The sequence below is a fragment of the Podarcis melisellensis genome (genome assembly GCF_964234715.1).
Source record: "Podarcis melisellensis genome assembly, chromosome: 16".
NCBI lineage: Eukaryota > Metazoa > Chordata > Lepidosauria > Squamata > Lacertidae > Podarcis > Podarcis melisellensis.
Genome location: NC_138533.1, coordinates 12,364,790 through 12,389,341, shown reverse-complemented (window position 1 = coordinate 12,389,341; position 24,552 = coordinate 12,364,790). Strand labels below are relative to the sequence as shown.

The following is a 24,552-nucleotide window of genomic DNA, read 5'->3' as shown; positions in this document are numbered from 1 at the left end:
CAAGCGTTGGGGCCAATAGCGCGTGCCGAGGACGGATATTCTATCAGGGAGAGACCCCGCCTTTCCCCCTTCGCCCTATGAGGGGGGTAGCGGGCGCGGCCTCGCGCCAGGCGGGATCCAATAAGAAGGCAGGGGCGGGGATTGGAGGGTTCTAGCAGGTTCCAGAAGGCTGGTGGGAAAAAGGAAAGGCGGGCGCAGGAAGGAGGAAAGGCTTAACTAGAAGCGGCAGCGGTGGCGCGGGAGACTTGGCCGGCGCCATGGAGAAGGTGGGCGAAGTGGCTGGAGCTTTTTAGCAACCGCAAAGGCTCATGGGAAGGTGGCGGTCCTAGAGGGGGTCTCGGGAAGGGGAGAGAGGGAGAAAATGTGGTGTGAGGTGCTGCTGAGATTATTTTTTGCAAGGCATTCTGGGGGGAAAGGGGGTCTGACGGGAGAGGGGGTTTCTTTTTGAAAAGGTGGTCGGGGCAAAGGATCATGGGAAGGGCTGAGGGGGGTGTTAGGAATGGGAAGGGGGTCTCGGGTAGTTTTTGACGGGATGATTGCGACGAGGGAGCGGCTATACCTGTGCAAAGCATTATGGGAAGCCTTCGTGGGTCAGGTCATGAGGGGATCTTGAAGGGAACAAGACTACCTCCTCATAAGGGGCCTTCGGCGGGGGGGGGGAGAAGGGGCCTTCGGCGGGGGGGGGGGAGTGCCTGAACTGCGAAGGTCCTGAAGGGATAAAGAAATAAAGGGCTCTCTAAGGCCTCGTGTGAAGATCTGAGATGGGGAAGGGGGTCGGGGGGGGGGAGGCTAGGTTTGTAAGGTCTTAAGTGGGGAAGGTTTATGGGCTCTGTGCCAGACATCATGGAGGGGTTTTCAGCAAATGCATACTGTAGTGTGATGGGGCTACATCCGAATTATGGGTCCTGGGGTATCATGGCAGGGCTAGGAGTGTAGGTGGAAGGGGCTGTGGCATATAAATTGGAGGGCTGAATGGCAGGCTTTGTGGCGCTGGTGGATTCAATAGTTTGTGGGGCAGAGGAACTAGATTTCTGTGAGGGATCACAATAAGCTTGATTTATTAATTTCATAAAATGTATATAGCCCTTGATTGCAGTGGTCATTGAACCAATAATGTCATTGGAGGATGGGAATTAAGGACTGTATCATCAAAGAGGTAATGAGAACGATAGACCATTAAAAAGGTGGCTACAGAGTTAGAGCTTGAGGCGAGGCTCCTTGCAGCATGGTTTGCGAGCTCGGTTTTGTAGGAAAAAACTTATATTAATAAGTAATCTGTGATGGTTTGAAGATGGTGTCATACCATACATTCAAAACTTAATGACTTTCTCCAAAGAATTCCGGGAACTGTAGCTTTTCCCTTCACAGAACTACAGTTTGCAGCATCTCTAACAAACTACGATTCCCAGGATTCTTTGGGGAAGTCGTGAGTTTTAAATGTGCATTGGGTGTGCTTTAAATGTATGGTGTGGATCTACTGTGAGTGGACTCTTGAACCACCGCAGGTAATTTATGTGCATAAGTTTATTTCTAAAACCTACCCCTCAAGCTATGCCTCACACCAATGCAGCTCCTGCTTCTCAGGTAATCCCCATTTCCTACTCTGCACTGTTACTCACCACAGTATTCCCCTCCCAAGCTGAAATCCTCACCTTTCTCCTCAGTCCTGGGACATAGTCTTTGAGGTGGAGCCCATGAGGGAAGCGGTGGTCTGACAGACATCTTGAATAAGATGTAGCAACCTGATGGATTTTGGTTGATAGGGTTGCCTGTTATGGAGCATGCAATTAAAATAGCACAAATGCCAAAAGCTCTGCCTCATTTTGGAAATTTGATCTTTAATATTTATGCAAGCTCCACCAGGGGTTGTGATTCCTAAGGCCTGGATTGCGGCAGGAATAATCTTGCAGGAAGATCTGTAGAGTAGCTTTAGGGCCACATGGTGACAGTATGTGTGGAACCGTTGGAACTAGGCAAAGGACTGTAGCTTAATGTAGCTCTTACTCTGTTGGTACAAGATCCCAGCTGTAATTCCTGGTATCTCTAGGTAGGACTTGGAAGTTGGAATGGTGTAAAGCTGGAGACCTTCTAGTCTGTGTAGACAGTGCTGAGCTAGATGGACCAATGTTCTGATCCAGTAAAGGCAGCTTCCTATATTTCTAGGAGAATTGTATAGTTTTGGTAGCATGAGCAAGTTGATGGCAGTTTTCTGAGTGAAGTGCTTTAGGCACGGATGCAGCTTTATAACCCTTGTGAGGTGAAGCAAAAAGTTAGGCTGAGCAAGGATCAGTGGGGCATTGCAGCTTTTTAAAAGCCTGTTTGTTTTCCAAAGGAGCCTTCTGAGCCTATCACAGCCAGCATGTTGCAGCATGTTCGGCACCTGCTAGAAGGAAACTTTTGAGGTAGGAATTGCTGTCACACTTGGGAGTGATGGCAGTGGTCAACAGTAGAGACCCGTTCTTTGTATCCAATAGGTCCTAGGTTCAGACCCTCACATCTCCCAGTAGGGGCTGGGAATGGCTTTTACCTGGGACCCTGGAGAGGCACTCCTAGACAGTGTAGACAGTCCTGAGTTAGATGGACCAACAGCCTGATTCTTCATAAGGCAGTTCCTGTGACTAGTAACTGTTGCACTGTGGTCTTTCTCAGTCTTCTTAGCAAAGAGCCTTTTAAATTGGAACTACTGTAAACCTAAAGCATTTTGCTTGCAAAGCATGTGGTATACCACTGAGCTATGGTGCCAGCTCACTTCCTGACATAGGAGCTGCCTCCCCATTCCAAATTAAGTGTGTCTTTTGTCTGTGAAAATGGGTATAGGAAGAAAGTAATCTTCAACAAAACAGGCCTCAAGCTTAGCAAGGTGGTGATTCCACACTGGCAGGTGAAAAACAGAGCCCGTTGCGCCGAGTGTTTAGGTGAATCTGCCAAGGTTATACCATGGCAACCTGGCTGTAGTCCACCTGCATCACTTCACAATACTGGCCTCAGCTTTCTTTCTCTCCCCACTGTCCCTCCTAAATGTTTGGTGTGTGGCTGTAGGGTAATATGCTTCTTCTAGAGAAAGTTTACCACCTCCATGCCTTGCCTGCCAATTTGTGCCCTTTCTGCATGTGACATCTTGCTGTGTTTTATTGTACAGCTGTGTCTCTAAGACTGAAAGGGCTCTAAAATCCTTACATGTGTAGCCTGAACGTTTTGTCCCAAATTAATGCAGCTAAGTGGAGATTGTTTTCCCCTTGGCTGTCTGTAATTTCAGCAAGCAACCCCTATCTGAATAGAGCCGTGATTCAGAGGGAGCTGCCTCCAGCTTCCTGTCCCCCTTAGGAGCAGCCTCGGACACAGCAGGGACAACATTCTATTTGCATCAGCAGATGGTGGGCTGCTAATTCATTTGGGCTGCGGATGCTGCAGTTTCAACTCCCTTGGCTACCTGTGGAGGCGGTGACTCATACCTGGGGGCCTGTCCCTCAGGCTCACGTCATTTCTTTCTAGAGGAAAACAGTCGCTGGGAATATCTTGCAGCAGCTTTGGCCAACTTACTCACCTTCAGGTTGGGAAAGAAGTGTCTCACAGCTGTCACTCGTAAGAAGAAAAGTACGCCCACTTGCAAGCAAAAGAGGGTGAAACACTTTCTGTGTCATATAAAACTGCAAAGAAGTGCAACATATACCTATAGAAATGCATATTTGAATGCAGTCCTGTGCAACATAAGCCCTGGCAGCTAAATTCAGCCAGGTTGATTGTAGAGCCTTGTAAAATGGAATACCCAACAACTGACTTCTATCTGGAAGTGATGGTTGAGAATTGGTGTCTTATTGCAGATGTTTAGAATAGAAGAAACCTAAACCTGAACCACTTCATAACTGTTGCCACACTGTACAGATTTCATTAGCTGAAGTCTGTTTATTTCTTACAGTTGCTATAATCTGAGGTAGGCAGACTTGGAGGTCTTTTTTAAAAAACAAAACCTCATTCCCAGGATCTACCAATGAGAGTCAAGTACAGGCATAGGCAAACTCAGCCCTCCAGATGTTTTGGGACTACAACTACCACCATCCCTAGCTAACAGGACCAGTGGTCAGGGATGATGGGAATTGTAGTCTCAAAACAGCTGGAGGGCCAGGTTTTCCTATGCCTGGTCAAGTACAAAAGATACAGAGTAAGAGTTAAGGAGCAGGGTGCCTCTGAACACATTCCAAGTCTTGGGATTTGTGTTCAGTACTTCCTTAATTTCAGCAATCTAATTTAGGTGGGAAAGTAAATTTTTGTTGCTATTGTTAAGCAGTTGGGAATGGGAAACTCGGCCAGTTGATTGTGATCCATTAGCTAAAGTGGTATCTCAGGTTAAAAACAGTTTCAGGTTAAGGACGGACCTCCAGAACAAATTAAGTTCTTAACCCGAGGTACCACTGTACAAAAATGCCATAAAGCATCAATCAAATTTAAAAAGGCAAAATCACACCATGGGAGGGCAAGAGGTACCTTTGCTAACCCTGTATCCCACAGAAGGAGCTGGAAAGCTTGAGAGGAGGGGGATAAGTAATGCTGACCTACCTTATAGTGCTTTTGCTAGGATTGCAATTAGAGATGTAAAAATTGCATTGATGTATTATATAATAATAATAATAATACATAATAATATATAAGTTGTGTGTTTTCCTTGAGTAAGTAGCTGAAAATGGGTGTGCAATAAACTTAGAGGCCAGAAACTTACTCCCCCCCCAAAAAAAAAACCTGAAAAAAGTCTGCTGAAGAGAGGAGGGCCTTTTGCTTGCTGACCATCAAACTCCAATTTTTAGCAAAAATGCCTCAATTCAAGGTTATAGCAACAGTGGGAGTCAGAATCGGGGCATTTACTCATCTGAGATGCTCCGAGTTTGGTAAGAAGTAGTTCACTGGAGCAATAGGTTCTTTTTCTGGGTTACTAGTGCACGGAATCCTCAGCAAGCTTTTGACTTCTTTTTTAATTCCCACCAGGTGAATGAATTGAAAGAGAAGGGTAACAAAGCCCTGAGCTCAGGCAACACGGCAGAAGCTATCAAGCACTACTCGGAGGCCATCAAGTTGGATTCTGCCAATCATGTGCTGTACAGCAATCGGTCTGCTGCTTATGCCAAGAAAGGCGAATATCAGAAAGCCCTGGAAGACGCTTGCAAGACAATTGAACTGAAGCCAGAGTGGGGCAAGGTGAGGAACCCCCTTCTAGCCAAGGAGACATGGCACAGCTGTGGGGAAATGCCCATTCCATACACCAGGTGTGAGAAACCTTTTGGCTCTTCAGACGTTACTGAACTGTCAACTCCCATCAGCCCCAGCAAGCAAGGCCAAGGGCAATGGGAGTTGTAGTTCAGCAACGTATGGAGGGTGAAGGTTTCCCCATACTTGTCATACACCATTATTCTGTTTGGTGGACTTGTGATTCCAGAATGAGAGCCCCAAGGCTTTGCCCTCCCTCACTTCACAAGGAACAAGAGAGAAGTGGGCATTAATTGCCTGGCAATGAAGTCACTACAGTTCAGGCGTAGCATTTTCTTCCAGCTGTGTGTGTGCGCTGGGGAAGCACTGTGTAGCTCAGTGGTAAAGCATGTCCTCTGCATGTAAAAGGTCCAGTCCTCAGCATCTTCAGGCAGGGTTGGGTAAGATTCTCATTTGAATGGAATTTTGGGGAGCCATTATCAGTCAATAACAAAATAAAAAAAATAATTATTGAAGTTCCTACTGCATTTTTATCCTTCTAAGGCACTCAGGGTAGCATAAATTGCTCTCCCCCACCCCTATCCTGAGGTGGGTCAGACTGAGAGATAAGTAACTGGCTTGATGTCACCCAGTGATTTCCATGGCTGAGTAGGGATTTGAACCCAGGTCTAACCTACTGCACCACACTGCAGATACTTGGCCAAAGTGTGTCATGCACCACCGTTGCAAATGCAAGGTCTGCAGGCTAAAGGAGGTTCTTCCTTGCAACTGTTGCATTGGTTTGCAACAACTGGTAGTTGACATAGCCAATTAGGCAAGTGGCTGCCTTCAATGCATGGGTTAACTAGAGTTCTGTATAGTCCTTCATGTCTGTGAGTTTTGGAAGACTGATATATTGGCTGCTCTGCCTTGTCTCATAAAGTATTGCTGACCTGCTGCTCTTCTTCTCTTCTCAGGGCTATTCCCGAAAGGCAGCTGCCTTGGAATTTCTGAACCGCTTTGAAGAGGCCAAGAAGACATATGCAGAAGGGCTGAAACATGAGCCAGGCAACGCACAGTTGAAGGAAGGGCTGCAAAACATGGAGTCCAGGCATGCAGGTGATGGAAGCCACAACCTGATCTGCTTCCTTCCTTATCTCTTAAGACTTGCCTACATGAACTAGTCCTGTGGCTAATGTGACATGGAAGTTTGAGAAATTATCTCATGACAAGGAATTGGATAAATCGCCCTAGGAAAGGCAGCGTTCCCCAATCTTGCTGCCCTCCAGGTTTTATTGGACTACAGCTCTCATTAGCCTTGATCACTGGCCATGCTGGCTGAGGCTGATGGGAGTTGGAGTCCCCTGACATCTAGAGGGCAGCAGGTTGGGGAAAGCTGGCATAAGGGGATCCAGGCTGATGAAGCTTTATAACTACAGGACAATTGATTGCAGTAACCTTCCCTGCCTGTACCCTGTGCCACAAAGGGAAATGGCTTTGGTACAGGGGTTGTGGTGCAGATTTCAATAATAAAATTGAAGAGCATCAAATACACATATAGCTAGATTTGACTATTGATAAGAGGGCCATGTCGTGATGGCACATGCTTTTCCAGTGAAGTCATGAAGGTTTTCGTGGTGGTTGCCTTTCAGTTGTGAGAGCCCCACTTGACATCTGTCTGGAAACAGATCTGAGTTGGGAGAGCTTAAGCGACACAGCTGAGCTTTGAAGACTGTTGGATCTTAAAATGATTTGATGTAATAAATAATAATAATAAATTATTTATACCCCGCCCTCCCCGGCCAGAACCGGGCTCAGGGCAGCTAACACCAATAAAACATAATTGGGGTGGGGGAAAACAAAAACAACAACAAAAACAGTTAATTAAAATACGGGTTAAAATACAATTTAAAATGTAGCTTTTCAAATGCCCAGCATAACTGTACTGTGTACCATTCTGGTGGCCTCGCTGCAAAAAGGATATTGTAGAGTTACAAAAGGACATCCCCAAATAAGGGGATGGAGCAACTCCTCCATGAAGAAAAGTTGTAGTGTTGGGACTTCCTAGTTTAAAGACAAGAGGCGGCATGATAGAAGTTTATCAAATTATGCATGGCATGGAGAAATTGGATAGAGAAAAGTTTTTCTCCCTCTCTCAGAACTAGAATTTGTGGAAATCCCTTGAAGTTGAATGTTAGAAGATTCAGGACAAATAATAAAAGTACTATGTTGTGTGTAGTTAAACTATGGAACGCATAATCATAGGAGGCAGTGATGGCCACAACCTAGGTGGGTTTAAAAGTGAACTGGACAAATTCATGGCAGAGAGGGCTATCCGAGGCTTCTAGTCATGATGGCTAGGTTCTGCCTGCACAGTTGGAGACAGGAACGTTTCTGAATACCAGTTTCTGGAAACCACAAAAAGGGAGAGAGCTCTTGAGTGACACAGAATTTCTAGAGACCGACAGATCGGGCATCCATAGTGGTGACCAGAGGAGGAATGACTGCTAGGAGGAGCACAGAGAGAAGAAACATCACAGTACATCCGTAGCACAACCAAACACCCCAATACCCTTTTACCTGACAGAAAATCATGAAGCTACAGGTCTTCAGTGCCTGATGCTGTGAGAACACCTGGTGCATTTGCTCCACCAGCTGAACTCACTCAAGATGAAGGAAAGAGGGAGTGCTTCTCTTTACCTTATCAAAGCCTTCTTTAACCTGGTGCCCTCCAGATGTTTTGAACTACAGCTTCCACCAGCCCTAGCCAACACTGTCATGGAGGGCGCGAGGTTGGCAAAGACTTCCCTAGATTGCATGGATAAGATAGCTACAGGCTATCTCCAAGACCTGCAGTGGGTGCAGACCCCTATTCCAGAAGGAATTTAGATCTTGCAGATAGCTGGGCTTCAGTCTCATTAGTGTGAGTCAGAACTGTAGGACTAGGCTTTCTGTGTTTCCTTAGCTCGGGGACCACAGGTATTCAGCAGCGCTGCTTTTTCCACACAGTCTAGCTGTTGAAAGATGTGAATAATGTGGGCATGTGGCAGCAGGAACCTCACACCTTCCATGACGTAATCTTCCCCCTGGGTTTTCCCAGAGCTTACAGATGGTGGAGGGCAGGGAAGGCCCTGTTGTCAAGAATGCTGCTGTGTGTCACTCAAAACTGATAATGCCTTTCTTCTCTCCCCTGCCCTGGTCATCCTTCAGAACGGAATCTCATGAACCCTTTCAACTTGCCCAACCTTTATCAGAAGCTGGAGAGTGATCCCCGCACGAGAGGCTTGCTCAGTGATCCGAGCTACAGAGAACTGATTGAGCAGCTCCGCAACAAGCCTTCAGACCTGGGGGCGTAAGTGCCTGGAGTGGGAGTTGGGAATTGTATGGTGTAGGAATTGTCTTTCCGAGTCATGCCCGAGACTCATCAGGCCCAGAATTCTATCTCACAGCTTGCTAAATGTTCCTGGGAGCTCATAAGTGGGGTTTGGTGGTGATTGTCTTATCCTGCTTCTCTTCACCAGTATTTTGACATTCACAGATAACATTGCTTTTGTATGTGTGGATATAATTTAACTATCAGAGTTAATAATTTTGTGTACTTGACAGAAGGGCAGTTTGAGGTTGTCATGGCACTTGTACCGCTTGAAGGGAACACCATTAAAATGAATTCCAGGATATAGGAATTATGCAAGGCAGTTTACAAAATATTTAAATCAAAATAGTAGAATATAGCAAAAGTAAAAATATAACTGTCAGGCATAGCAGGTAAAACATAGTGTTCAGCAGAATGTCTTCAACCTGGTATATTAAGTGCTGGAATGAAAAATTCTTGAGAGCCAGCATGGATGGTGTGGTAGTTCGAATGAGAGAGCTAGATCCAGGAGCACCTCTAAATTTCTAACTAAGGATTCATATTTACTTTTTTAATGTGCTCGAAATCCAGCAGCAACCAGGGAAAAAAACCTGCTTTGTGCATAGTATTGGAAATTGAATTAAAGTGGGTGGCGTTCAGCACAAGGATACTCAGTTTCATAGGAAATTTGTAGCAAAAACCTCAAGGAGCCTTACAGCATCTTAAACAGGGTGTCTTTTAAGACAGTCTTTCATAAAATTGATGGAATTGGTACATTTCAGAAAAATCACAGAAACATGGCTGCCCCTCAAAGCTGCTGGAGTATTCAATAGTCTTACAGTTAGGAAATGGAGGCTGACACTGACTTGTGCAAAACTAGATCCTGGGGACTGCATCCACCTATATCTTATTCAGAGTAGTCTAATTAAAATGAATGGACCTGCATCAGTCATTGATTTCAGTGGGTCTGTTCTGAGCCAGACCAACATTGGTTGCAACCTCAGGTCTCCAGCACTTAATCCACCAGGCTGCAGTTCTTCGTGACCCATTTTGTGGCCTGCCTTCGTAACAGGAAACTAAAGGACCCGCGGGTGATGACAACCCTTGGGGTGCTACTTGGAGTCGACTTGGCCAGTGCAGATGATGAGGACGAAGCAATGTCTCCACCCCCTCCGCCACCCCCCAAGAAGGAGCCCAAGCCAGAACCTATGGAGGAAGACCTGCCAGAGAATAAGAAGCAGGTACTGCCTGCTGGCCCAGGAGACTTGGCTACAACTTTTCTTAAAAGCTTTTTAATAGCTGTCATCTTGTCACAGGTCTTATTAAACATACCATACAAAATACCAAGGGTACATAAAATCAAAATTAATACACAGTAATCAAAAACTCGTACTTAAAGGAGTGGGTGGCGCTGCAGTCTAAACCACTGAGCCTCTTGGGCTTGCTGATCAGAAGGTCAACAGTTCAAATCACCACAACAGGGTGAGCTCCTGTTGCTCTTTTCCAGCTCCTGCCAACCTAGCAGTTAGAAAGCACTTAAGTGCAAATAGATAAATAGGTACCGCTGCCCAGAATGTCAGCCACTGGGTGGAATGGGAATGTAATTGATAAATAATGGTACTAAAATACATCAGAAATCCATTATCAGAAAAATGTGGCAATATCAAAATATCCGCATTAAAGGAACGCTGCAGCTTTCACCAGGCCCACAAAATATATTGATGTCCGTAACAAGCAGATCTGTCTTGGAGGGTATTCCACAGCTGGGATGCCAGAACCATAAAGCTCTCTGGTAGCTTCACACCTAACGCCTGAAGTTGGGGCTAGTGGTGTGGTTTTTCAGGGTCTCAACTGATCTCAAACATTGGGCACATTCAAATGGAGAAGGTCATCCTTGAAATACACTTACAAAGCTTATAGCGTAAGAAATGCTGTCTTTGGCAAGGTGGAGATTTTTTGGCTGAATTATGTCTTGCCATTCTGCAATATCAGTTATTAAGTTGAGTGTCTGTTCCCTTTTAGGCTCTTAAGGAGAAAGAACTGGGGAATGAGGCTTATAAGAAGAAAGATTTTGAGGTAGCCCTGAAGCATTATGACAAGGCAAAGGAGTTGGATCCAACCAATATGACATACATCACTAACCAAGCAGGTGAGATTGTGGGGCATCATTCTTCCCATCCCAGGCAGAGCTGAGGTGCATGAACAACCTTATGGTAGGTTTAAAATGGCAAAAAACAAAGTTTAGTGTGGGCTGGAGTTGAACCAGGGCAGTAAGGTTCCTTTAAACCCAGGGGTGGGAACCCTTTGTCCCCCCATATGTTTGGTCATTGTCGTGCACTGGTCCATTCCTGGGTACTAACAGAGAAAGCAGTGAGGCTGGCTGGTTGAAGGTTGTGGGACCATGGATAGCTCGGAATTAGCAACTTGCTCTGACAAAGATCAGGAGCGAAATGTTGAAGAGATGGCTTGCTCTTGCCAGAGGCCTGAACTGATAGCTTGAAAGCAGGCCAAACGCCACATAAATTTTATTTTCATAATAAATAAAACTAGACGGAAGGTGTGGATTTCCCAGCCAGAGGTCTTCGTTTGTAGCTCACCCAGTCTTGGGAAATCAGGGGTTCACGACTGTGTCTTTCCCCTTCCTTTTCCTGTAGCGGTGTATTTTGAGAAGGGGGACTACAACAAGTGCCGGGAACTGTGTGAGCAGGCCATTGAAGTGGGACGCGAGAACCGGGAGGATTACCGGCAGATTGCCAAGTGAGTGGCATTCACATTTTTTTGCTCTGCCCACTTTCCCCTCTGGCTCCACCCACCACTGAGCCATGTGGTAGAGCATTTGATTTTTTAAAAACGTGGTTGCTTAATTTAAGACGTTGAGCTAATGCAGGGGTGAGAGATGTGGAGAACCTGTGACCCACTAGAAGTTGTTGGACTCCGACTTGTTTCAGCCCCAGCCGGTGTGACCACAGGTTAGGGATGATGGCAGTTGTGGTCTTAAGAGTATCTGGAGGGCAACAGGTCTCCCACCCCTGAACTAATGAGACCTGACTGCTGGCTGAATAAAGCTTTATGCATGAGCTGAATGGAAACTTGAGTCATGACGGCTTGAAATGTACTCTATTGCATGGTGCTGTGTGACCTAGATTCTGCTGTGCTATAAAATCACTACCCTGCCTAGCCTGCCTAACATAAATGTAAAAAGATGGCTGGACTAGATAGACGTTTGGCCGGACCCAGCAGGAGCCTATTTTCCACAATGGCCAACCAGAAGGCCCCCAAGCAGAGCTGAGGGCAATAGCCCTCTCAGCCACTGGTAGCCCTTGATAGCTTAATTCCCTCCTTGAATTTGTCTCATAGCCTTTCAAAGCCATCCAAGTTGGCAGCTATCACCACATCTTGTCATAGCCAAACTCCATCATTTAACGTATGTGAAGACATGATGAGGGATAGCTCAGTTGGTAGAGCATGAGACTCTTAATATGAGGGTCATGGGTTTGAGCCCCATGTTAAGCAAAAGAGTTCTGCATTGCTCTGAAATTCTATGATTCTAAGACGTACTTCTTTTTGCCTATGCTGAAGCTCCTTTCAATAACTTTCTCTGGATAATCCACCCTGGGTCTTTAGTATTATGAGAGGGAGAACACTTTCTATCTACTTCTTCCACACAGTGCAGAATTTTATACACCTGATCCATCCCTCTGATCCATTTTGGTCGCTTTCTTTCTTTCTTTTCTTTTCTCTTTTCTTTTCTTTTCTTCCTTTCTCTTTTCTTTTTTGTGTTTACAGTATCCTTCTTAAGAAGCAGTAGCAAGAACTGTACACGGTATTCCAAATGTGGTTGCAACATAGATGTATATAAAGATTATTTCTCCTAGCATCCCTTAGCATGGGATTTGTCTTTGTCCTGCATGCCCCTGCCCTTCCCCTGCAACAAAGCCTCCTGGGAATCATGGGTCAGGGTTCTTCACCTATTGGATGCTTTCCAGCAGCTCATTCCATGGCTTGTTCTCTTGAATATAGAGCTTATGCCCGGATTGGCAATTCCTACTTCAAGGAGGAAAAGTACAAGGAAGCCATTCAGTTTTACAACAAGTCTCTGGCTGAACACCGGACTCCGGATGTACTGAAAAAGTGTCAACAGGCAAGTGTTTGTTTGCAAGAGCTTTGCTATAGCACGGGGTTGGGAAACCTCTCCCACTCCTGATGTGGCTGGCCTACAAATCCCATTACCCCTGACCAACCCCTGCTGGCTGGGGTTGATGAGAGTTGGGAGTCCAGTAGCATCCACCCTCCTCACCCCCTAGAATACTCCAGCCGAACCTGCAAACTCTGGCTCCCCCATGCAGTTCTGGCCCTCCCGTTTTTCCCAGCCATGCATTGGTGTGTCTTGTTCAGAAATTGTCTACTCTGATTGGCAGCAGCTCTCCCCAGTGTCTTGAGCACAGAGAGGGGTTTCATTTAGTTAGGTGGTGTGTAAGCTGCCATGATAATATGGTGTGCTGTTGCTTGCAGTTGAAAGGTTGGCTATCAGTCGTCTTAGGTTAGGGTTGCTGGGGAACGATAGGGACCCTCTCTCCAAATTTTCCATTAGCACTGACACCTTGAATCCACGTAATAAGGCTTAGCTGCTCCATAAATTTGCTGCCTCAGATCTGACAGGACTGTTCAAGCTCACTTTCTGTTTCAGGCTGAGAAAATCTTGAAAGAGCAAGAAAGAGTCGCCTATATAAATCCTGATCTTGCTCTGGAAGAGAAAAACAAAGGCAATGAGTGTTTTCAGAAAGGTAAGGGATTGTGCTTGCGAGTCCATTGTTGTTCCGTGTACTGAGAGGTGGCCACTGCAAAAAGCAGGGGGCTCCTTGTTAATTGCAGAGACTGTCTTGGAAATCCTGGCGAGAGTAGCAGAGTGATCAATTTTTGCAAAAGAAATAGGCCCAGATGCCTAACTATCCTGTCCATAGTGACATGAGTTTCTGTAAGGGCATGTGTTGAACTGAGAGTATATTTAAACCATGTAACTAGTGTATTTTGCTCGTCAGTGTATAAAATTTCTTTCATATAATGTACAGGTATAAAAACAGCTATAAAAGCAAGTAATACCGTTCCAGTTAGAATGGTATACAATTCAACAAAAGTCTTACTTTGGTGAACCAGACCTCCCTTCATAGTTGATGTTTTGGTAAAGAATGTGCAGACTTTGTAAGATCCCCAAGTCACATCTGGCCATAAACTCACAAAGTGGGTTTAGATAAGCCTCCTTTCTCCCAACACTGCCCCCTCTCCAATCTACAATATGGGGTTGATAATGCTAACCTACCTTAACATGGTTATTGACACAAGAAAAGCCTTGCTGCATCCTGCTTCTCTGCAGTAGCTAACCCATTGCCTCCAGGAAGCAGAGCTGGAAAGCAGCATCCCTTCCTAGCTAGAGAAGTGAACAGGAGCAATCAATCAGGACCTCTATTCCATTCCTTGCCCCACCTGCCTTTCCATTTTGGTTCCCCAGCCGTTCAGAATTCCATGGTATGGCCAGTCTTTATTAGGCTGCCTTTGGGGATTTCCCTTCTTTAGGTTATAGTTAACATTATTATCCGTACAAACATTTAGAATGTTTTTGTTCTTCTGCAAACTTGTTGGTTCTGCCAAGCCTGCCAATAGCTCCCTCTATTCCGTGGGTGGTGCTATTTTTTGGCTAGGCATGAAACTGCACACACAGCCTAAACGTTGGAAACGGAAGGAATGTCAACTGCCTCTCAGCATGGAGTTAACACTTAGCTGTGCCTAATCAGTCCTTCATAAGGATTATTGAAATAACGTGTGGAGAATTTGGATCCTTCAAAAAACCTCTGTATGAGCTAATGATTCTCCTTGCCTCGCAGGGGACTATCCACAAGCAATGAAACACTACACAGAAGCCATCAAACGCAACCCCAACGATGCCAAACTGTACAGCAACAGAGCTGCCTGTTACACCAAATTGCTGGAGTTCCAGTTAGCAGTAAAGGTCAGGATCCTAGGCCAGTGTTGTGCAAATTGTGTTCTGGGGGGAAAGGGCTCTTACCAGAAGCTCATTGGGTTCCTCAGTGTTAGATTAGTTTTGAAGGGCACACTTCCTGGAAAGGGGCTTTTCTGCCTGTATTTTCCTTCCTCTGCCAAATATAGGGGAGTGTTGGTTGTGTCTGACAACATACTCCCTGTGCACAGTGCATGTGCCCTTTTAAATGTGACCCAAAATCCTCTACAAGGCTGGGAGCTCTGTGGCAGACAATTCAATGCAGAAGTTAAGAGAAACTTTAGGTCTAGGCGTAGGAGGCTGCCTTGGTATGGAGCCAAACCATTGGTCCATCAAGCTTAGTATTGTCTTCACCAGAAGTGGGGGACTGAATTCAGTTAGTGAGCTGAATTCTCACTAATTCTTACCTGCCATAGGCCACCTTTTGTCAGGTGGGCAGGTCACCAGTGGTAAGGCTATTCCCATGCAGCAACAGCCATAGCAGTTGGACCAGCTGAAACTGGCAAGAGACACTCCTAGCTGCTGAGGTCATCTGGCCATGGAAGAAACCACCTTGTTGGTGTCCAGCTTTATATCTTTGCAGGGAGGTTTTATAAGGAGTTCAGACCCAAATTTTATGAAGTTCAGACCCAAATTTGCTACCTCATCTGCCACTTACGTGAACTAGGCTTAGGAGCAGGGATAGGGAACCTCTGGTCCCCCAGATGGTCATGGACTAGAACTCCCATCATCCCTGAGCATTCTCCCTGTGGCTTATAGGAGTTTGAATCCAGCAATTCCTGGAAGGCTGCAGGTTCCCTATCCCTGCTGTGCAAGCAACTACTTGAAAGAAGCTCAGGTGTCTTGGCACAACAAGGCCTAGCTAACGTTGTGCCTGTAACCTACCCACAAACAGCCGTAGGTGGTTCAGGATAATCCATGTGGTCTTGGTAGCTTTATAGTCCTCTCCAGGGAGGTGTTCTGAAGGTGATCTCTGATTCTTTGGTACCACTAGCCTGCTGGAATTGAAGGTAATCCCACACTTAGGCAGACTAATTAGGCCCCCAGTGTGGTTCCATGGTTAGGAGTGGTAGAGATGGATTGTTCTTACATCCATCCCATCTGCCCACCTTCCCATTCCCAAACTTGGCAGTCTGATAGCAGAGGCGTAAACATCCGGGGGTGCAGATGGAGGGAAGGCTTTTCTGACTGGGAATGGCTGGAGAAGGAACTGATGAGCCTTGCACTCATTCCTGAAAAATCAATTTTTAAAGCAGCTTCTCTTCCTTCCACAGGACTGTGAAGAATGTATCTGCCTGGAACCCACATTCAGTAAGTACATGAATATGTCAATTGGAAGGAAGTGATTTGGGAAGGTTAAAGGAAAGAACAGGTCATCAGGCAAGGACTTGGGGTTATGCAGCTTAAGTGATGGTTGGAGAGTGGGTTTAGGTTTAGCAGCCAGTTATCTGCAAAATCCCATTGTGATGGGGGGTGCACCTTGTTTCAAGATAACACCAGGCAGTATCTGGGCTGAGGGACAAGCTGCCAGCCAGTTACCTTAAAGAGCACTTAATTGGGACAAGGTGCTTGAATAAACAAAGGGGGTGGGGTGGGCTGACTCAAACGGAGATATATGAAGGAATAGGATAAAAGATGCAAATAAGTTCAAAAGTTTGATGACTTTTGCTCTTGGCTTGCAGTCAAAGGCTACACACGCAAGGCAGCAGCACTGGAAGCAATGAAAGATTATACCAAAGCCATGGATGTCTACCAGAAAGCCCTTGAGCTGGACTCCAACTGCAAGGTGAGCACTTGCTGGATATACAGCTGTGGCAGAGAAATGGGAAAGAGCTTCCCTTAAACGCAGGTAATAACAAGCGGGGAGGAATTAAAACTGAGCCACGTCATGGTCATGAAGGAAGGGCCTCTCCAGTGAAGTCCAGCCTTCAAAGGGGGAGGTGGTATCAGTTCTCCTGGGAATGGGGTGTTCCTGAACTTTCAGCAAATTGGCTTATTTCTTTCCTCCTATCTGTATACACTTCATCTGTCCCATCTGTTTTTGCTAACAACGTAACAGGCCTTCTAGAACACAGCAAAGATTCATGTGGTCTAGCTTCTTGTTTCCTACAGGGGCCAACCAGATGTTCTGGGAGATCCACAAGCAGGGCACACACACTTTCTCCCTGCCCCCCCCCAAAAAAGTGGTATTCAGAGATTCAGTGCCTTGGAACATGAAGTTTCCATTTAGCCATTGTGGCTAATAGCTGTTAATTGGCCTCCCGGATTTTTAAAAATCCTATTTTAAGACAGGGGCTATCGCCACATCAGGTGGCAGTGAATCCCACAAATTAATAATGCATTCTATGAAGTATGTTCTTGTATCCTAAATCTACTTTCCATCAATCTCATTGGGTGATTCAGAAATGTTCAAGTATAATTTGGGGATGGAGGGGATTCTATTTCTGCCTCCCCCAACCTGGTGCCCTTCAGCTGGTGCTGAACTCCCATCATCCCCAGCCAGCGTGGTCCCAGTGGTAAAGGCATGAAGGGAGTTGTGGTCCAGCAGCCTCTAGGGGGCACCAGGAAGGTTGTTGCAATTGTTATGCAGAATCTGCCTTTACAATTTTCAAGGCCCACAAGGGGGTGGTGGCGAATAACTTTCCCTCCATCACACCTTGAAGCCTTGTGGCCAAAACCAATGCAGAGAAATAAGAATTTTGCTGGTGTGGTGAAAATATTCAAGGGAGGAAGGCGGGGAAACACCCATCTTGACGTGCGCTCATGGTCCTGCCTATTTCCTACAGGAAGCTACAGAGGGCTACCAGCGATGCCTCATGTCCCAGTACAACCGCAATGACAACCCTGAGGACGTGAAGCGCCGTGCCATGGCCGACCCAGAGGTGCAGCAGATCATGAGTGACCCGGCCATGAGGCTGATCCTTGAACAGATGCAGAAAGACCCACAAGCCCTAAGCGAGTAAGTGAGGGCAGGGAGAAAGCACCAGTGTGGACGGTAGGGTGATGGCTCTTAACATAGCCTGTGTGGTGGCTCAGATGATGTGCTGGTCCACCTCATGTTGTCTTCACAGGCAGTGAAGTTCTAGTTTATAAGTGGAATGTTTGACGTTGAAGGCCACTAAAGACACAGAGCACTTAGCAGTCTAGCAATAAGCACAGATCAGCATGTAGGCCAATTGTTTTGCATTTATTCTGATTTTGCATGCTTCTGTTCTGGATTCAGTTGAGAACTTCTTAAACGTTCAGAAATGTTAAAGGTTTCTGAGATTTGGAGTGTGGTGCCATGAGAAACATGAGAAATAGAGACGTTGAAAGAGAGAAGATGTGCAAGACAGTGTCTTGCTGGGGTGGCTGAGCTTTGACCCTCCAGGTGCTGCTAACAAGAGCTCCCATCATCACCAGCCATTGGCCATGCTGGCCAAATGATCATGGGGGTTTTGTAGTTCAGCAGTATCTGCAGGGCAACAAGTTAACCTGGGCTAATGTGTCAGATTAGAACCTGGATTCAAATCCCCGTGTATCCATGAAGCTTGCTGTGTCACTCAGGGTCAGTCACTGTCTCTCAGCCTAACTCACAGGGAGACACTGGGGATAAAATGGGGAGGGTAAATCTATGTACACCACTTTGGGGTCCTTTGGCATTGTGGGGTGGGGGGTGGAGGAGAATTGAGATATAAACATAATATCCGTATATACTCCAGTATAAGCCAACCCAAATATAAGCCGAGGCACCTAATTCTACCACAAAAAACTGGGAAAATTTATTGACTCGAGTATAAGCCGGTTTACCACACCACAAACTTGGGTGCTTTCGGGCTGCTTGTTCTTCCGCCGCCACCAGCAGCAAAGGCGGGGGAGGAAGGAGGAGCAACCCAAAAGGACCCTCACTTGAGTATAAGCCGAGGGGGGCTTTTTCAGCATAAAAAGTGATGTGGAGGTAAGCTTTGAAGAACGCATCCATAAAGACTAGACCAAGGTTTCCTAAACTTGGGACTCCAGTTGATTTGGGACTACAACTCCCATCATCCCTAGCTAGCAGGACCAGTGGTCAGGGATGATGGGAATTGTAGTCCAAAAACAGCTGGAGACCCAAGTTTGTGAAACACTGGACTAGACATGTGTGTTGGCTTTGACAGTGCAGTGCCCAGTGGCACCTTGCTGCCCTGTGGCCTCTGAAACCCTCTGGTCAGTTGCTTGCAATGAAACCTTGCCTTGATGCTGATAAAAGGATCCCACTATGGCAGGAGAGGGAACCAGGTGTGGTAGGACTATAGCTCCCATCGCTCCTGACATTTGGCCATGCTGGCTGGGGCTGATGGGAGTTGAAGTCCAGCAACACCTGGAGGGCTGCCAGTTTCTCTCATCCCGTGGTTCAGCCTCACAGTGGGGACAATGATCCTGACTTGACACAACTCTCCTCTTTTCCTTTCCCACAGACACTTGAAGAATCCCGTCATTGCTCAGAAAATCCAGAAGCTCATGGATGTTGGTTTGATTGCAATTCGGTGATGATTTTGACTCTGCGCCCTCCCTCCTTCCCCTGTTGAAAAGGGCAGCTGGGACTTCTGGATGCTGGCAACGCAGTCCAAGGGCGCCCCCACCCCCTCTGTCAGAGGCAGAGACTTGTACAGTTGAGCGGTGTGTTAGTCTCTCTCGCACATATACATGCGTGTGTGCTCACATCAAGCACCCTGCCAGCACAGGGCGTGGCCTCTCAGTCATTGTGGCCCCATCGCTCTGCCACTCAGCAGTTATTCCCATTTGTGAGCTGCTCTCTTCTTTCCCTCCCTGCTCCCCCCTCCCAAGTTTTTAATTATCTTTGCCGATGGCTGTGGCGTGGAGAAAGCGCATCACTTGTTCATTTGTCTGGTTTCTTTTGGCTGTGAGGCTGCATTTTTTTGTCGTCTGCTGCACATCCAATAAAAAAGCAAAGTTAGTGGCCTTGGCTTCCCGAGTCGCCTCCGTTCATGTCAAGGTTCTGGTCTGAGCATGTGCATCCTGGCACTCTCACCCGTAGCAGGCAATCAAAGGTGGCTTCTGCAGTCATGTCTGCACGAGGCCTTTAGCTTTTCCAAGCATAGATGGTCTCTGGTAGCATGATTTCTTCAATACCTTCCTGTGGACATCTTAATTCTTCTTCAAACCAGATCACTAACTTGATCTCATCTAGGGTTCTGTTCTCACAATGGCCAGCCAGTTGTTCCAATGTGCGGCCTGCCAGCAGGACCCTAGTATGGCATCAACTCTCCCCATTTGCAGTTTCTAGCAACTGGCATTCAGAGGCATGCTGCCTCCAGCAGTAGAGGAAGAATATAGCCATCGTGGCTTGTAGCCATCAGTCATTTTTGCTTCTGTGAATGTGTCTAACTCTTGTTTTAAACACTCCCCAAGTTGATTGCCATCACTGCCTCTTGTGGGAGCAAACAAACATTCCTAGCAATTGTCCATGCTGGCTGGGACTAATTGGAGTGAGAAGGCTAGCAATGGCAGACCACGGGCTCCCCATCTCTGAACTAGACTACAGTAATAGCAGTTAGGTCTGTGTGTACTCTGCGTAAAGTCCATAGGCTGTTTTATTGCAAGCTTGTTCTCCACACTTGACCAAAACAATACCATCCACACACAGTGCTTTTTTTCTGGGGGTACGCATACCCCTAAACATTTTGTGAATCTTTGTACTTTTGTCCATTTACTGTATTTATTTTTCCTGATTTGAACTATAAAATGGTGGTTTTCTTGAGTCAAAATGAGAGTACCCTGAAACATTTTTTAAAGAAAAAAAGTACTGCCCACACACAAAGGGAAGGCAGGCTTGGGAAATGCAGGTTTGTAAAGGGACCAAAAATTGAAAAATATCCTCAGCTAGATGAATGAGGTCTGAGTATGCTCAGTGACCACAGAATGGTGCATGTCTGGGGTGGTGAGTGACAGTGGAGTATCCAGGAAAAGGGCATGAGTCACCCCTTAGTCCTATTATGGCGCTGAAATACATGTCTCAATTAGTGGAAATCTTAACTCTTTGACTTCTGAGATTTCACTGAAGTGTTGCCTAAGTACTTAATATTAAGGGCTGTAGAAATGTTGACATGAGCCAGGAAATAGTGTCAACTTTGGCCTTACTCTTGCATTAAGCAAGGACATGTTCCTTGCCCTTTGCTAGACTGCATAAGGAAAATAGTAGCTTGATTTTTAAAGGCACCTTAAAGGACCTCTGGGGCTTGTGGGGGTGCCTAATCTTCCAGGAATCTTGAAGAATGGGCAAACACCCAATAACACTGTAGCAATTTATCTGTCTAGATGGTCTGGGTTCTCTCCAGCCTGCCAGGTCTATAAGGGGGATTGATGTGCTTTCCTTTCTAAATTCCTCCAGTTTTCATTGCCCAGATGTGGGCTGCCTGTTTATATTCTTTGGTTAGGGGCCTAATCAGCCTGAGGATGAGAGAAGACTTGACTTCCCTATGACCATTTGTGGATTTGTCTGATGGCATACTTCACAGATAAGGATCCTGTGGCCTTTGACATATTGTTGGACTCCCACTTCCCATGAATGCCAGTCAACGTGGCCTATTGGTCATAGATGATGGGAGTTGTAGTCCAACAACTTCTGAAGGGCCAAAGGTTCCCCATTCCAGCCATACTTTAATCGGGGACTTCCAAGTTTGAACTGTTTGCTTACGCAGAAAGGTGTGGCTTCTAAAACTACCCACCCCTCTACAGCTGCATGCAGAGGAGGCAGGTTTTTCACCCCTCCTTACTCATCAAATGATGGATGTGATGACCGGGGGGGGGGGACTGGACTGCACAAAGATTTAAGACTCTCTGCCCTCATTTCTTTTCTCTCTTTGTCACCACTTCCAAAAGCAGTGGGGTCTTGCGGGGAACAAAGAAAAAAAAACCTTTAATGGATCTGATCAATTCCCTGGGCCCAGGAGGGTAGCCTCTCCTGTTCTGTTCCCCCTTAATTACAGCATCTAGAGGGCAGCACACACTAGACCCCCACATTTGAACTAAAAACAGATGGGGAAGCTGCAGCCTTCTAAATGTGGGGCTCCAGCTCCCATCAGCCCCAGCCAACATGACCAGTGGTCAGAAATGGTGGGAACTGGGAGTCCAGCAACATCTGAAAGATTGCAGGTTTCCTGTCCCTGAGCTAAACATTTATGTGAGCAGCTATAGGCTGAGTTCTTAACTATTTGACTAGAGACAACAAACGCTTTACACCTGTGTTGTTCAACCTTGGTTCCCTGGGTGTTGCTGGACTGCAACTCCCATCATTCCTTGCTAGCTTGGCCCATGGTCTAGGATGATGGGAATTGATCTCCAACAGCATCAAAGGTTTGCTTAGCTTGGATTGCCACCCGTTAAACCAACAGGCTCCCTGATGGTCAAAAGAGGGTGAAATGGGGTGAAAAGCAGAATGTGAGTCACTGTGTCTGATGGGGGTGGGGGTGTATTCGATTGTCAACAACTTTCTTGCACCAGCAGCTCATGTTTTCCAGACTCGGGATGATTCATTTGGAGGCTTCCCCTTTTATTTCTTACATGCTTCTTGTTAAATTCTGCTGTAGGAGTTCTTATTGCAACAGTGCAAGAGTTCAACTGCCCTGTAGTAGGGCAGACAAGCATACAGTTGCTGCTTTGTCCTACATCTACACCCCCTGCCCGGAATTGACCATAAATGTTGATTTATGCCTTTTGTAGCCCAAAAGTCAGATGCCTTTGAAGGAGCCATATTTGGAAGCAACCAGTAAGGTGGGCTGCATCTCCTTTGCCTTTTTTTTAAGCTTTTAAAGAAATTCTGAAGGGTTACCTGCATAGATAATGAAAATAACTGCAAATATTTACCCATGTTTGGGGAAAATGCCAATGGTTTACTTAAAGTCAGGAAAGGCTGGTTACTCAGATAAGGTGGGGCAAAACCCTGCCTTTATCTTTTTCTGCACCCCCAAATCTAAAGCTATAGGCCTGAAGTGTTTCTGTCCCCCACAATTGTATTCATAAGTTTTGTATCGTTGAGAGACACCACCATGGAATCTTTTCAATCTATGTCTCTTAATACAAGCAGAACTGAAAAATCACAGCTATATCTAGGCATTTGATGTTGATTTTTGAGAAATGTCAAACTACAAAACAGTTCTGCAGGTAAAATGTGTAGGGGCTTTCCAGTGTTTCCACTGTTGGTAGCATGCATGCTTATCTCCCTCTTGGACAGAAGTTAGGCGTGTGTCCAGGATACAATGAGCTTCTGGCTCTGGGAGCAAGTTCCTTCCTTTGATGCCAAGGTGATGGACTTGGGAAAGCTAAGAGAGGCAGAGAAGTTGGTGGGTGAGACCTTTAGGGAAGTTATAGCTGTGTCCCACTTCCACTCTGGTACCTCCCCTGCTGTCAGGGAGAAGGCGCGCCTAGGACAAAGAGCATGGTTCCCTTAGAATAGACCCAGCTCCTTGGAGGAGCACAGCTATCCTGTGCTGAGGACACATAACTGAGGCATGGAGAAATCATGGTAGCGGACAATTGAATCATTAGGAACATAGATAGTTGGGTCTGTAGTGGACATAGAGACCACAGGGTGAATTGCCTGCCTAGTGCAAAGGTTGCGGGTGTTGGATATTGCCTCAGTAGCCTTGTAGATAGTGCTGGAGAAGAGTCGATGGCAGTAGTGCGTATTGGCACCAATGACATGGGGAAATGTACTGGGTTGTTTATTATTATTATACAAGAATACGTAGGCATAAAAATTACAAGTAACTGAGAAAAAGTAGTGTTGCAGAATAAAATAATGGCAAGCCAGTGTACCAAATTCCAGTCATGCTTTACTATCGGCATTTAAATACCCCTGCCATAACAAAGAATGAGAAGGTGGAGGGATATGGGAAGATCCCTCCCTGTTGCTATATGCAAACCAGTACGCATTGAAATTATCAGATCGTGAGGTTCTGAAAGCCAAATTTAGGGTTAACCGGCCTTCCTTTTGTGCTATCTTTCTAGGTGCAGGCTTTAAAGCTCCATATCCAAGTAGGGTTTTTGGGTGTTGTTTTTGGGTGTTTTTTGGTCCTGTTGCTTTCCCCAAGAAAACTCATGTTTTTACCATTGAATCAGAGCAATTGGCGACCAAGTTTCTGTGGATTGCTGTTTACTCCAATTCAGCAAGAAAATGCGGGTTTTCCCAGGACAAAAAACCCCCACCACTTTGGAGACCCTGAATGACTGTGCCCTAGAACAGCTGGTTATGCAAAGGGGGGGGGGGCAACCCTGGATTGATATGCATTGTTCCCTCTGGCCCTGTCCGCCACTGGCATGTAGCCCCCAGAAGGGACTATGGCTATGAGAAAGGCTCCCCATCTGGCGTTAAGACGTTGCCAGTTCAAAACTCTTGCTGAGCTACTGCAAATCACCCACCTCTTCCCGTAGGTGCTGATCTGCTTTCTGCTTGACCCCCCTCCCTGCCTTTAAGGAACCCAAACAGGGCTTATAAATAGCAAGCCTGCATTCTGCTTGCTGCAGGAGGAAGCCTCGCTGGAAGCTCTCCCTTCAGAAGGGGAACCGCAGCCCTAGCTGTTACTTTCATCACTGCCACCTCATGGCTCCTGTCTTGAGCTTGCGCAGCTGAAACACATGAGCCGGGGCTGGGCCTCTGTGTCATCAGCTGAAGCAGCAATGGAGAGAGTAGAAAATGTTCCAAGAGTGGGAGGCGGGGGGTTGCTCTCTCTGACCGGTACCAACCTCCTCCTACTGGCATTTACTTCGGAAGCGGAAGTGTTTCATTTCACAAGCCAAATAACAAATGGGTGCGATTGAAGAATCCAAACGTTGCAACCTAGAAAAACAAATCCATCTACTTGGGTCCATCATGTAAGAGGCCAAATTTTGCACGATAGGATTTTTCAACATCTGGCTCTGGGAGATTTTAATTCTGCTTCTTGCTGGTTGTGAAAAGTGTGCCAGTTATACAAGGGACAATGCTTTCTCACAAACCCCTTGAGCTTCTGAAAATTCCCTGGGCCTGACCTGA

General features: G+C 46.3%; 2 protein-coding genes across 3 annotated transcripts in view; one reads left to right on the top strand and one right to left on the bottom strand.

Annotated features, from left to right (window-relative positions):
- Positions 1-24,552, bottom strand: part of TRPT1 (tRNA phosphotransferase 1) — a 130,278-nt gene that overhangs the window by 77,825 nt on the left and 27,901 nt on the right. The gene's annotated exons all lie outside the window — the stretch shown is intronic.
- STIP1 (stress induced phosphoprotein 1) lies at positions 63-19,486 on the top strand. 2 transcript variants are annotated; one of them, XM_081891602.1, is made up of 14 exons: positions 63-266; positions 4,978-5,187; positions 6,153-6,294; positions 8,386-8,527; positions 9,600-9,768; positions 10,550-10,676; positions 11,182-11,284; positions 12,548-12,668; positions 13,215-13,311; positions 14,407-14,531; positions 15,815-15,851; positions 16,223-16,326; positions 17,327-17,499; positions 18,977-19,486. In XM_081891602.1, the coding sequence occupies exons 1-14, from the start codon at positions 258-260 to the stop codon at positions 19,047-19,049; spliced, it is 1,632 nt and encodes a 543-aa protein (XP_081747728.1). In that variant the 5' UTR covers positions 63-257; the 3' UTR covers positions 19,050-19,486. The 2 variants fall into 2 exon arrangements, with proteins under 2 accessions (XP_081747728.1, XP_081747729.1); XM_081891603.1 differs by having other exon boundaries at positions 12,548-12,674; positions 13,221-13,311.

Coding starts and splice junctions, on each gene's coding strand:
- STIP1 (XM_081891602.1), top strand. Junction 6,295..8,385: donor CATGGAGTCCAGGCATGCAG/GTGATGGAAGCC, acceptor GTCATCCTTCAG/AACGGAATCTCATGAACCCT. Junction 13,312..14,406: donor CAATGAGTGTTTTCAGAAAG/GTAAGGGATTGT, acceptor CTTGCCTCGCAG/GGGACTATCCACAAGCAATG.